Raw genomic sequence first — 13,144 nt, 5'->3', positions numbered from 1 at the left:
AACTGAGCTGAGGTGCAGAACCAGGTTCCCATCCTAGAATCCAGCTCAGTTTTACCCCAATAGAAGAAAATCAGAAACAGAAATACTGGGTGGAACCGAACTTGTCAGGTGGGAGACCGCGAATCTTCACGGCAGTCAGGACACATCAGACGGGGAGAGTGAATATTTTCACAGTAATTCTACTAAGGCATCAGACGCTAGTGAAAGACTTCATCATGGTGACATCTCTCATCTTAAAGATCAATTCTTAATTAAGAATCGGTGAAGTAAGATTAAACACATCAGTATTTAACTAATGTGGGCCAGGTGAGGTGAAGATGATTGGGGACCACAGGGTGTTGGAGAAGCTGGCTGCTTTGTCTGGTGCTCAACTAGAGGAACAGTGATTGCCAATTCTGGAGAAATCCTGGCACGGTGGATTCACTGAGAAATGGTTTTCTCAGTTTCCCACAGGACTTGTAAATACGAACGCAATACATCCAGCCAGCATCCCTGCCATAAAGATTAGAGAGGAAAGAATGGTTTAGCGTGGTATCTGACAAAGATATGATGAAGTCTAAAACAATTATTGCTGACATGCACTGAGCACTCTTCTCAGGTTGAACTTATTCTATGTCTCAATGTTTAACTCATGTAATTCTCACTGAAGTCCTGTGACGTATGTATTATCATTCATTATTCCCATTTCACAGGTGAGGAATCAAGGCACGAAGCAGATGATGTCCCCTGAAACAGCTAGTTAAGTGCCAGGGTTCGTATTTAGCCCAGGAGAGTGGCTTTAGAACCTGAGCGTTCAACAGCCAGCTAATTCTGCTAAATTATTACAGTCATGGCTGGAAGACAGGGAGATTTAAATCCGTGTTATGGACTTCAACATATTGTTAGAAAAGACTCTTCAACCCTACCTTCATCTGAAGATAGGCAGGCTTATGTTGAAAAAGAATTAAGACCTTCACGGGAGAGTGGCCGTATGATATATCATCTAAACTGGGACACTTCCGAAAGGAATAAGCTGTTAATAACTTCACCAGGAAAACCGGGACATATGGTCATCCTACTCACAGGACAAGTTTCAACCTTCGAGACCTGCAGAGCACTGTGGAAGTTGTAGATCGCCGTACCTGTTACACATGAACACACGTGCACTGCTGTTGTCTGCTCTAGACGAGGTGTCTGTATTTGATGGGCAACTCGAAGGATTTCCAAGGATAATTTTGGCTGTGCTTGCCTTACCCCTGGGTGGTAGAATTTAACCCCTATACAGAAACCATCCTATAGAGACAGGTTAAGCATTTTTCTAACAAATTCTCTTTATGGAGCTGGTTAGCCAATTTGAAGAAAAAAACGTTTTTGAGAGATTCTGTATGAACTGATAACTTTTGATTTCCTTCAAGAATTAGTATGAATTTCAGACAAATGAGGTTTGCAAAGAGTTTTTTTTAAAACCCTAAGTAGATTAATACATTTCTTTAGATAAAGTCCTCCAGTCACTGAATTCTTTGAGCTGCCATGTGACAGACACTTTGCTAGATGCTGGAGATATAGTAGGAAACAAACAGATCGGCAAAAACAAAACCAAAAAACCCAACCAGTCAGGATAGTTGTGCGTAGAGGGAAGCGATAGCGTGAATGTAAAATGGAGGGGTGTGTGACACTAATTGGGGAGCAGTGTCAGGATAGGGAAGGTGGATTGTGTGGTCAGGGAAGGCATCTTCAAGGAAGGGACATTTGTTCAGAGACGTTAACGACAAGCCAAGTGCAAAGGCCTCCTGAGGGAACGGGTGCAGAAAGGAGGCTCCTGTGACTAAGGCACAGGGGTTGAGGGGGTGTGGGGAGGGACAGAAGAATGGAAGCCATGCAGCTCCCGAGCCCTGTTCTTGTCTGTCACTCACGCAGATACCAAATTTCAACATCCAATTGTTCCTTGAGCATTGGCTGTGTTCAGCGAGGGATGGGAGCGGGTAATGTCAGGATCTGGCCGGGGTCAGGCCTCACTGGGCTGCACATCTTTCACAGTGGCGGGCCGGGGGCGGAGCCGACCCTGAGAGCAGGTGCGCGCAAGGCGGGCCGCTCTGATCTTCGCCCGTAACAGTATCAGGTGGCCCCTCGCCCGCCTCGTGTAGGCGAAAAGGAGCGGCAATAAAGGAGTATCAAAAAATCTAGTCTTTCTCTTTCCTCCTATGCCCATTTCCTGTGAGTCTTTCAGTAGAAGGGCTGTTTCTTTCTCCACAATAAAACGACCTTCGAAAGCCCTCTGACGGAGATGCATGGTCACGGTATAAACCGTTCGGGACAGGTGAGAGGGTATTCTGTGGCAGGCTCTCTCAGATGCCTGTGGGCCCCGGTGAGCAGGTGCAGCGCCCCCCCCCCCCCCATTGGCTCTGCCTTGGCCGGTTACCCTGACCTGAGATGCGCAGCCTCCCTGATCCAGGCAATCAAATCAGACAGTCTTCGAGACATCACTCTTCTGGGTTGTAACCTATCCTGGAGTTTAAAGGATGGAGTTCACAGCCTAGAAAACTGAAAACCACGTGGCTTCTTGCAGACTCTTAACTTAGACATGTAAGTCCAGCTCCCTATCAGATCTCCCCTTCGATGTGTACATTCCCGCTATCCCTGAGTTACCCAGAGGCACAAAGGAGAGGGAGCAGGCTTACCCCAATCTTCCTTAATCCGCATACGTGGGCCAGCTGCATAAGCACAATGGCCAACCTCCTGGGCAGAGACCTCTTTATGGGGAAGGTAAAGGAGACAAAGAAGGAGGGCCCCAGGCAAGAGATAGTCTCACAACTGGGCCATCTCTCCTCGAGGCGATGGAAACTCCTTTTGTACCCAGGCTTGAGCCTCATGAGACCTTCAACCTCTGCGTTTTCAAGGAAGAAGCCCAAGGGTAGAGTTAAATGTCTGTGCCATTCAGAGAGGCAGGATTCTTCCAGAATTGCTCCATTAGAAAAAGGGATCATTCTAATTCAACCCTAGCTAATGTGTTACATGTGGGGGCAGCCAGTTCACTGTCCTCCCCCCTGAAGGGGTCATGTGGTCTTGTGCTTCTGTTCATTTAGTTATGCTGTGCTCTCTGCCCAGAAGTCACTCAGGCCTTTTACTCTGCTCTTACAAGTGTTGCAAGATTCACTTTAGGAATAGTGACTATAGGAAGCCTTTCCAGAAGTCTCAACACTGACCTGGGAGCATGCCACACTCCCACCCCACCCCCTGCAGTCCTAATCACCCCAGGAATGCCTCTACAGGAGCCACCATATGCCTTGAAATTCCACAAACATATATATATATATATATATATATATATATTTAAAGATTTTATTTATTTGACAGAGAGAGACACAGTGAGAGAGGGAACACAAGCAGGGGGAGTGGGAGAGGGAGAAGCAGGCTTTCCGCGGAGGAGGGAGCCCGAAGCGGGGCTCGATCCCAGGACCCTGGGATCATGACCTGAGCCGAAGGCAGACGCTTAACGACTGAGCCACCCAGGCGCCCCCACAAAAATATATTTATGGTCGGCACTGTCTTAGGCACTGAAGCAAAAGTAGACTGAAATCCCTGCTCTAAGAGCACTTATTTTGGGTGGGGGAAAACAGGCCATAAAAGAATGAATAAATTCTTGCAATAGGATGCTATGCAGCTGTAAAAAGGAATCAGGAAGAGATGTACATCTTGTTCTATAATCTCCAGGATGTAGTAAAATTCTGGATTTGTTTGATCACTTCCGTGTAATGTCACTTAACTTGTTTCTCTAGCTCCTGTGTTTTCAACAAGCTAGTTAGATCTAGAGGTTGGATTGAATTCATGGGTTTGTCTGTTTGGCAAAAATAACTTGTCAGCAATGTATTTCCTATTGTATCACATCATAAGGCACGTAATATCTGGTATGCTTCATTTGTGCTTATAGTTTTAAATCGAAACTGAAGAAGGTTAACCAAAGGCTAATAAAAATTATTACCTATAGAGGAGTAAGGGAACAGGGATATAAGTAAGACTTCTCTGAGTGTGTCTTGTTGACACTGTATAAATATTGACATAAGTTAGAAAGAGTAATCCAGGCTGAGGGACTAGCATGTGCAAATGACCTGAGACAGGCACATGCCTGGTTCATTTGAGAGAGATCAAGGTCAGTGAGTAATTTCTGATTTACTTGTTTGCCTTCCCTGCTAGACTGCAAGCTGTTGAAGGAAAGGACCAACGGCTTCCATCTTCGTAGGCTCAGCTTTTGCATAGTGTCTGTCATACAGTCTATGTTTGATGCAAATTTATTGAATAAATGAGCATCAATAAAGCACTCTTGGGATCTCATTGCCATAAAGTCACAAATCTATAATTTTCGTCAGTCTTCTCTGATGAATCAGAGGAAGGTTAGAAAGTTAAAACAGGACGAGGCAAAATATATATATCGAATATTGGAACGCTATTAAAGATCTTCAGCATACATGGAAACCCACAAACCACACCATTCCTCCAAGCGTAACACTTCAGAGCAATCTTTCTTTTTATTAGGCATGGCCCTGTTTTATTATTACAACTGTTGAAAGGCAACAATTTAGCAAAAACAAAACATAAATACTTACCTTCTAAATAAAAGTAAACTAAATTTTTAAATAAGTAAAGTTAGAATGATACATACATAATAAATCAATACTTTAAGCAAGTAATTAAAAACCATAAATAATTTAAATACATAAATTCATTTATTTACTAGATGAGAGTTAAACAAAGATCTCAGTCCTCTGCTCTCTCTATCCATGTGTGGGTCCATGTACGTCATCCCTACATGTCTGCCTATTTTAGAGAGGCTTCAGGTGGACCCACAAGTCACTGCTCTTCCTTCAGCTTATGTCTTCCTGTGTTGAGGCACCCAACTGAATGCATAAAATATATGCAGAATAAAGTAAGGGGACATTTTATTGGCCTCTGAGGGGTTGGAGATGCATATTTAGAAGGCCTTGTTACAGTATGTAAGGAGGTCATGAGCAAGTCTTATCTAAATCACTTGGGAAGGATGGTTCTTTACAGTAAGCCTATTTCCTGGAACACAAGAGGGTGGGCAGATTCCTATCCCCGACCACTAAAACAACTGTTTTCAGGACCACAGGGCTCGGGTAAAGCTCAAAATTGTCAAAGCCAAGATCTGGGCACTAGATACGGTCATTAACATTGGGGCATTGCTGTTCCCAGGTCCTCTTAATGGACAGAGGTAGGGAGACAGATTATATAGATACAAAGATACAGATACACAGAAATGTCTATTTCTCTATCAACCTGTGTATATTGAAGACATGAGTTCTTACAGATACCTCCAATTCCAATTCAACACCACAGGGTTCATTCCAGTTTGCTTCATTTCCATGTTTGAAACTCCATTCTCCAACAGGGATATCAACCTAGTATATTAACTTCTTCGTGCAATCATCCAGGACGTAACCAGCATCTGCTGCCCTGCCGGCCCCCTTCCTGGCGTGGATGTCCTCCTCACCGAAGCCCCGACATCCTGTGCTAGGTTATCGCACTCAGGCTCTCTCCCACGCGGATGCACCTCCTGCCCTGCTGCCGCTCTGCCACGGGAGCACCCTTCTCAACCCCTCTGTGCTCAGAGCACTCCTCCCCGCGGCCCCTGCACACATGCACACCTTGCTCAGCCCACCCAACCGATGACTTGGGCCTGAATTGTACCGCAAGGGAGTGAAAAGGAGAGGAATTGGGAGAGAAACGACCTAACAAGGCCCCGATACCAATTTGATGTCCTTTCCCTTACAACCGGGTCCATCTTCATTCATTCTATTTGTTACATAACACACAAAACACACACAAATTCCATTATTATTTATTTTAGTTTAGTTTATAAATGCAACTTTTACTTAATGGAATAGATGAACAACTAACAGGTGAAAACGACTTAAAAACACTACATAAATTATTTACTTGCCATATTGGGTAACATTTATTTTTGTTCTCAGTAACCAATCTTTGAGACGAATCTCCATGTAGGATTATTGATGCCACATTTATTTATAATTATGAAAAAATAAATTGAAACAACAAAAGTTAAAAAATAACTGAATGGATCTTTCTGCCTGTATGCTCCAGGTATTTTTCTCCCTTTAATATCCAATAATTTTACTAGATTAGGTCTCCATGTTGGCCGCCCTGGGCTGATTTTCCCCAGTTCACGGCGCGTACTTTTAGTATGTAGGTTTAGGGCTGCTTTTTATTTAAACAAAGTTTTCTTGAATTGTAGCAAAGCAATTGGTCTTTCCCTCCCCCCTTCAGGACATCCCTCCACCACAGGGAAATTCTTTGCCCAAAAGAGCACTTTGGTGGAAAATTTCGAGATGTACGGACTGAACTTCGACGAGCTTCTAACTCGTAGACTTTGAGAGGAAACAGGTGAGAACGCCGTTGGTATCGTGCAAGGCACGTAATACATGTAGAGTGACGTTACTCCTGTGGCGTCATCACCGAGCTTTAAGCGTCGCTCACATTCGCGCATGCTCCGTAGGCGGAGCAGCGCCCCTCCTACCTCTCCAGGCGGAAGTCCCCTTTGTTTATTAAATTACGACAGTCGTAAACTGAGTTTTTTTTTTTTGTGCCGGCTTCCTGGTTTTACGACAACAACAATGGCGGCTACCAGTGGTAGATTTGAAAGTGCGAGGAGTATCGAAGAACGAAAAGAACAGACCAGGATTGCCAGGGCCGAGGTGTTGCGCCAGGTATCTCCGTTTTGGGGCGTTGGAGTCATTGAGAATCGTGGGAGTGGACGGTTCCTGGGAGCCAGGCCTGCTGGCTCTCCTTCACCCCCCTCTTTTCTCGCCTCCTCAGTGTCTCACCGTATCTGCTGAGGGTCTCCCTTTGGGATGCCCGAAAACTCTTGGTTATTTCTCGCCTCCCTAGATGCGTTGGCAGTCTCCAACTGCTCATTCTCTTTTTAGGAAGGCTGTTTCTTTCTTGAGTTTCCTTACTTCTTAATTTATCCATTCTTGATATTCCCGTTATTGGATCTGTGCACTTTTGAGGAACTCCACCACGAATGACGACTCTGCCAGCGCATTTGACAGCCTCAGTCCTCGCTCTTTCTGTATCTGAAATAAACATTTCCGTTCTCAGAAACACACGTGAGGCACACTGGAATAGATGGTGTGACCGTTTCCCTCCCTTGTCTTATTATTGGTATCGATTCCAGGGTTATTGTAAATCCTTACTGACCCATACAAGGGTTGACAGAAGAGACTCAGAAAATGTAGTCCCTCGAAAAAGGTTAAGAAACGTTGTATTTCTCACCAAGACTGAGCTGTATAGCGGTAACCTATAAGGAATGGGGGAAGTAAACTGTATTATCTGACAAGATGTGGGAAGTGTGGCATTGAAGGGGAAAATTTGTAGCTGGAGAGCAACTTAGGGTACAAGTGAGGGTTTTTGTTTTTATTGGTTTTAAGACTGAAGAGTTTTATTTATTTATTCATGAGAGACAGAGGAGGAGAGAGAGAGAGAGAGAAGCAGAGGGAGAAGCAGGCTCCTAAGGAGCAGTCCCGATGCGGGACTCGATCCCAGGACCCTGGGATCATGACCTGAGCCGAAGGCACACGCTTAACCATCTGAGCCCCCCAGGCGCCCAAGACTGAAGAGTTTTAAATAAATGCAGATGAGAAGGGGCTGGTAGAGGAGGCGGGGAGGCATGATGACTATGCCCAGAGTTTAAGGCGAAGAGTGGGCGATTAGTATTGGATAGGTGAAAGGTTGGTATTGTTCTCTGATTTCAGTATATCTAACCCATATGCATAATAAATATTCTTCGTCCTTGCCTTTTTGGTTTTTTAGGCAGTTTTTGGAGCAAGTTGGGTTTGAAAGCTAGGGTAAAGTTTATAGTGGAGGTATGCATAGAGTTTGGGAAGGACCAAAACCAGCTTTGGAGTTTGGAGAGAGAATGAAAAGGCAGAAGCAGCCTCCTAGGAAGAACTTATTTTTTTGACTCTTGTTGAAAGGTGACTACAAATTAGCAATATGATCGTTTGGTTTTAGAAAGATGATTCTCCCTAAAGCATTTTGGGGGCTTGGGTAGAAGGATATGGGCACTGCAGATTGAAGGCATGGTCAGTCTCCTGACAGTTATGGAAGTCTCAGGCAGTAGCAGTGGGATGGTGAAGGAAAAAGGAGATTCATGTCCTATTTAAGGTAGGGAGCTTAGGGAGAGGGGAAGATCTACTATAGGTCCCAGGATTCGTCCTTGATTCACCAGAGATTGGTGATGTGATTGGTAATGTGGAAGGAGAGTTTTGTTCTGTTTTTAATCTTTCCTACACTTTGGTAGAAGCAAATTCTTGGCAAGGGACAGACAATGACTGATGAGACCTTATATGAAAGTGGAAAATGGTTTTGTTTTATTTATTTTTTTTTGTGAAAAGCAATTGGATAAGTCATTAATTTTTCTTTTTCATTGTTTCAGGCTAAAGCCAATTTTGAAAAGGAAGAAAGGCGTAAAGAACGTAAACGACTTCGGGGTGAGGCTACATGGATGCTACCTGATGTGAATGAGCGAATTGAACAGTTCTCACAGGTGACTACTAACAGGTTCACTTGATGTAACAGATCTGTCTTTTTTTTATTAATATTGGAAGAGCAACTTTATGTTTCTATTTTGAAAATTTACAGAATGACTATCACATAGGTGGCATTGCTGACCAATTTTATCTCTCTGGCAGAAATAATATATTTTAATATTTTGGACATTATAACATTGGGCGGATTTTGTTACTTGAGTTGACTGGTAGAAAGCTTAGCAAATTTCTGGCCCACTTGTATCAAGCTTACGGACCTAAAAAATTATGCATTTTAAAGTTTAATGTCATGTTTTTTTTTGGTCTGAATTCTTGTTTTCCATTTCCACAATTTTAATTTATACTGTCTTGTTATATTTTATATGACCCAATAATCTTTTATAAATTCTTTAGGGGCCACAGAGGATATATGTATATATATATATATATATACATACATACATATGTATGTGTGTGTATGCATACATTTGAGTATAAATGCATTTATTTGATTATATCTGTCAGATGAATCTGTAAATAAATTAAGGCTACAATTTCCCTCATATTTTTCTGAAAAGATATCTCAGCTATATGATTTATTAGCGGTGCATATATTACAGAAACCTGTTAAAGTTTCGTAGAAGATTTTATTTTGTCCTATGTATTGTCTCATTTCATGAAAATGTAGTTTTTGGATTACAGATTTTTTTTTCTTCAAAATATTTGTTTTAAAGTAAGATGAAACCAGATTCCTTTCTTACCTCTTTAAAACAATTATTTATAGGAACACTCTCTGAAGAAAAAGAAGAAAAAAGACAAACACTCAAAAAAAGTAAAGAAAGAGAAGAAAAAAAAGAGTAGGAAACAGAAGTATGAAAAAAACGAGTCAACAGATAGTTCCTCAGTAAGTATGTGTTAAAGCTAACCAAAGCAGCTACTTGAGAAAATTGTATTTAAAGGAGTAATGTATAGGAATGTAAAATATATGAGAACTTAAAAAATATTACTAGTTAAGGTACGAAAATGCCTGGGAAACATCTAGTGGGAGGTGTCCAGGAAATACTGGAAACATGGATCTTAAGTTACACGGGGAAGTAGGAGGATGGGGACACGGGTCAGGAGTCACTGCTCGGGGCAGCTGTTCGAATGGACGGATTGCCCAGGGAGGTTGAAAAGAAAGAGGAACATCAGGAACCAGACGGGAGTAAAGGCCATCAAGTAGAAGTAGTTGGAAAATTGGAAGGAGATGCAAGGAAAGGACAGTACTGAAAAATAAAAGAGTTTTAAGACCTTTAAGAGTCTAGGGGCACCTGGGCGGCTCAGTTGGTGAAGCGTCTGCCTTCGGCTCAGGTCTTGATCCCAGGGTCGTGAGATAGAGCCCCACATCGGGCTCCCTGCTGGACATAGAGTCTGCTCAAGATTCTCTCCCTCTGCCCCTCTCCCTGCTTGCGTCCTCTCTCTCTCTTTCTCTCTTAGAAAGAGGGACATTGTGGTTAGAGAGTGATGAGCTAGAGATGTTGAGGGGTAGTTGGTCTCCTAGGTATGATATTCAGAGGGTTGTATGTGCAGTTGAATCACCAGATTCCAAAGTCTAGTCCTTTTGTACTTCTAGGAACTGAGTTTTTGACAGTACACCCTGAGATGATAAATGGCTCATGAAAGCCTATGTTATATGAGAATGCAGTTTATGAATTCATAGTGAGAAATACAGTTGGATAGTTTTGTCAAGGAGCTGGCATATTTTTGTAATGGTAGGAATATTTAAGTTATATAGAAAAAAATTGTTAAGTGTAATTCAGGACAAAGTGAATTAGAAAATCTTAAAGTGAAAAGAAGGTAGAGGCACTGTTTCCACAATTGTGGATTGAGTTGCTGATCCCATTGAGATCCTAAAAAAATTGTTATCCTTTTTCCAAAAAGAAATTTATATACAAAGATGTTTATTTCAGTGGGATTTATAAAACTCCCTGGAGTTTAGGCAGAGATCACAGGTTAAGAATCTCTGTCCCGTGGGAGTGCCTGGGTGGCTCAGTTATTAAGCATCTGCCTTCAGCTCGGGTCATGATCTCAGGGTCCTGGGATCGAGCCCTGCGTCGGGCTCCCTGCTCCACGGGAAGCCTGCTTCTCCCTCTCCCGCTCCCCCTGCTTGTGTTCCCTCTCTCGCTGTGTCTCTCTGTCAAATAAATAAATTAAAAAAATAAAAATAAAAAGAATCTCTGTCCCGTGGGGACAGATCTGCTAGGCTGAGTAAACATTTATGTAATTTGATTAAGGGTACTTGCTTTCCCTTATTAGAGACACATTGTCCTGTTATATTTCTTTATTCTTTCCTGGAAATACAGTTGACCTTTGAAGTTTTATTTATTTATTTATTTATTTATTGAGAGAGAGAGAGAGAATGGTAGAGAGAGAGCATGAGAGGGAAGAAGGTCAGAGGGAGAGGCAGACTCCCTGCCGAGCAGGGAGCCCGATGCGGGACTCGATCCCGGGACTCCAGGATCATGACCTGAGCCGAAGGCAGTCGCTTAACCGACTGAGCCACCCAGGCACCCTACAGTTGACCTTTGAACAACATGGGTTTGAACTTCATGGATCCACTTATAAGCAGATGGTTTTTTTTTTTAAAGATTTTATTTATTTGAGAGAGAGAATGAGAGAGAGAGAGCACACGAGAGGGGATAGGGTCAGAGGGAGAAGCAGACTCCCTGCCGAGCAGGGAGCCCGATGTGGGACCCGATCCCGGGACTCCAGGATCACGACCTGAGCCGAAGGCAGTCGCTTAACCAACTGAGCCACCCAGGCGCCCTATAAGCAGATGGTTTTTAGATAAATACGGTACAGTACTATAAATGTAATTTCTCTTCCTAATGATTTTCTTTTCTCTATCTTACTTTATTGTAAGAATACAGTGTATAATACATATAGCATACAACATACATGTTAATGTGGTTAATGTTATCATTAAGTCTTCTGGTCAACTGTAGGCTATTAGTAAAGCTTTTCGGGGAGTCCAAAGTTATACGTGGATTTTTGACTATGTGGGGAGTCAGCGCCCTTAACCCCCTCGTTGTTCAAGGGTCGTCTGTACACATAAGTCTTTTTGTTGCAACTCATGAATGGAATTTTAAAAAATGAATAAACAGGAGAACCAGAACTATAAATATGGAAAACAAACTGAAGTTTGCTAGAGGGGAAGGCTCTGGGGGTGTTGGGTAAAATGGGTGAATGGAAGAGGGAGGTACAGGCCTCCAGTTATGGAATGAGTAGGTCACAGGAATAAAAAGCAGAGCATAAGGAATACAGTCAGTGATTATAATAGCAATGTAATGGGACAGATGATAACTACATTGTGGTGAGCATTGCATAATGTATAAACTTGTCAAATCACTAAGTTGCACACCTGAGACTAATGTAACATTGTGTGTCAACTATACTCAAATAAAAGAGAAAGAGGAAAAACCTCTCAAATGTATAGGCTAACAATAAAACCCCTCTGAATCTTGGACTTCAAAAACAGAATTACCGAGATTAATTTTATGGCCTAGCCTGTGATCAGTCTTGGTGAAAATTCCACGTGTATTCGAAACGTGTATTCAGCTGTTAGGTGTAGTGTTCTATAAATGTCAGCTTGGGGAAGTTGATTAATAGTGTTAAGTCTTGTATTCTTACTGATTTTCTGTTTTCTTCTATCAATTACTGTGAGAGCAGTATTAAAATCTCTAGCTGTAGTTGTAGAGGTTTGTCTATTTCTCCTTCAGTTTTGTGTTTTTGCCTGATGTATTTTGAAGCTTTTTTTAAAAAAGATTTTATTTATTTATTTGAGAGAGAGAGAATGAGAGACAGAGAGCACGAGAGGGAAGAGGGTCAGAGGGAGAAGCAGACTCCCCGCTGAGCAGGGAGCCCGATGTGGGACCTGATCCCGGGACTCCAGGATCATGACCTGAGCCGAAGGCAGTCGCTTAACCAAGTGAGCCACCCAGGCGCCCTGTATTTTGAAGCTTTATTAGGTAGATACACATTTAGTACTATTATATCTTCTAGATGAACTAGCCATCGTATTATTGTGAAATGTTTCTCTTGATCTCTCATAACATTTTTGTTTAAGGTCACTTTGTTTCATATTGATAAACTCTCTTCAGTTTTATTGTTTGTTTTTTTCATGGTATATCACTTTTTATTCCTTTAGTTTTAATTTTTCTATTTTGGTTTTGTTGAATGTATTTCTTGTAGACTGAATATTTGGGTCTTGCCTTTTTTTTTTTTTTACCTAGTTTATCAATTTCTTCCTTTTTAATTAGAGGATTTTCTGTACTAGGTAATATGGTAGCCATGTGTCGCTTTTAAAAATTTAATTAAAATTCATTAAAGTTATATTAGGTTGAAAATTCATTTCTTCATTCTCACTAGCCAAATTTTTTAAGTGCTCAGTAATCACATCTGGCTAGGTTAGTGGCCCCTGTACTGGGCAGTGTAGGTATAAAAAAATTCTGTTAGATAGCAGTGGTTTAGATCATTTATGTTTAATGTAATTATGGATCTTCCTTAATTTTCGATTGGGTTATGTCCTAGTAAACCCATTGTAAGTTAAAAATATCATAAGTCAA

At 42.0% G+C, this 13,144-nt stretch overlaps 1 protein-coding gene across 4 annotated transcripts in view; it reads left to right on the top strand.

The window, feature by feature from the left end:
* Window positions 1-6,604: 6,604 nt before the first annotated feature.
* CWF19L2 (CWF19 like cell cycle control factor 2) overlaps window positions 6,605-13,144 on the top strand; it is a 119,928-nt gene continuing 113,388 nt past the window's right edge. For all 4 annotated transcript variants that reach the window (XM_035723044.1, XM_035723042.1, XM_035723043.1 and 1 more), the window contains exons 1-3: window positions 6,605-6,719; window positions 8,450-8,560; window positions 9,325-9,444. In XM_035723044.1, the coding sequence (XP_035578937.1) occupies window positions 6,627-6,719; window positions 8,450-8,560; window positions 9,325-9,444 (324 nt within the window). In that variant the 5' untranslated portion in view covers window positions 6,605-6,626. The remainder of the gene's footprint in view (window positions 6,720-8,449; window positions 8,561-9,324; window positions 9,445-13,144) is intronic.

This window comes from Zalophus californianus, chromosome 11 (genome assembly GCF_009762305.2).
Source record: "Zalophus californianus isolate mZalCal1 chromosome 11, mZalCal1.pri.v2, whole genome shotgun sequence".
Taxonomy (NCBI): Eukaryota; Metazoa; Chordata; class Mammalia; order Carnivora; family Otariidae; genus Zalophus; species Zalophus californianus.
This window is presented reverse-complemented; position numbering and strand designations above follow the sequence as displayed.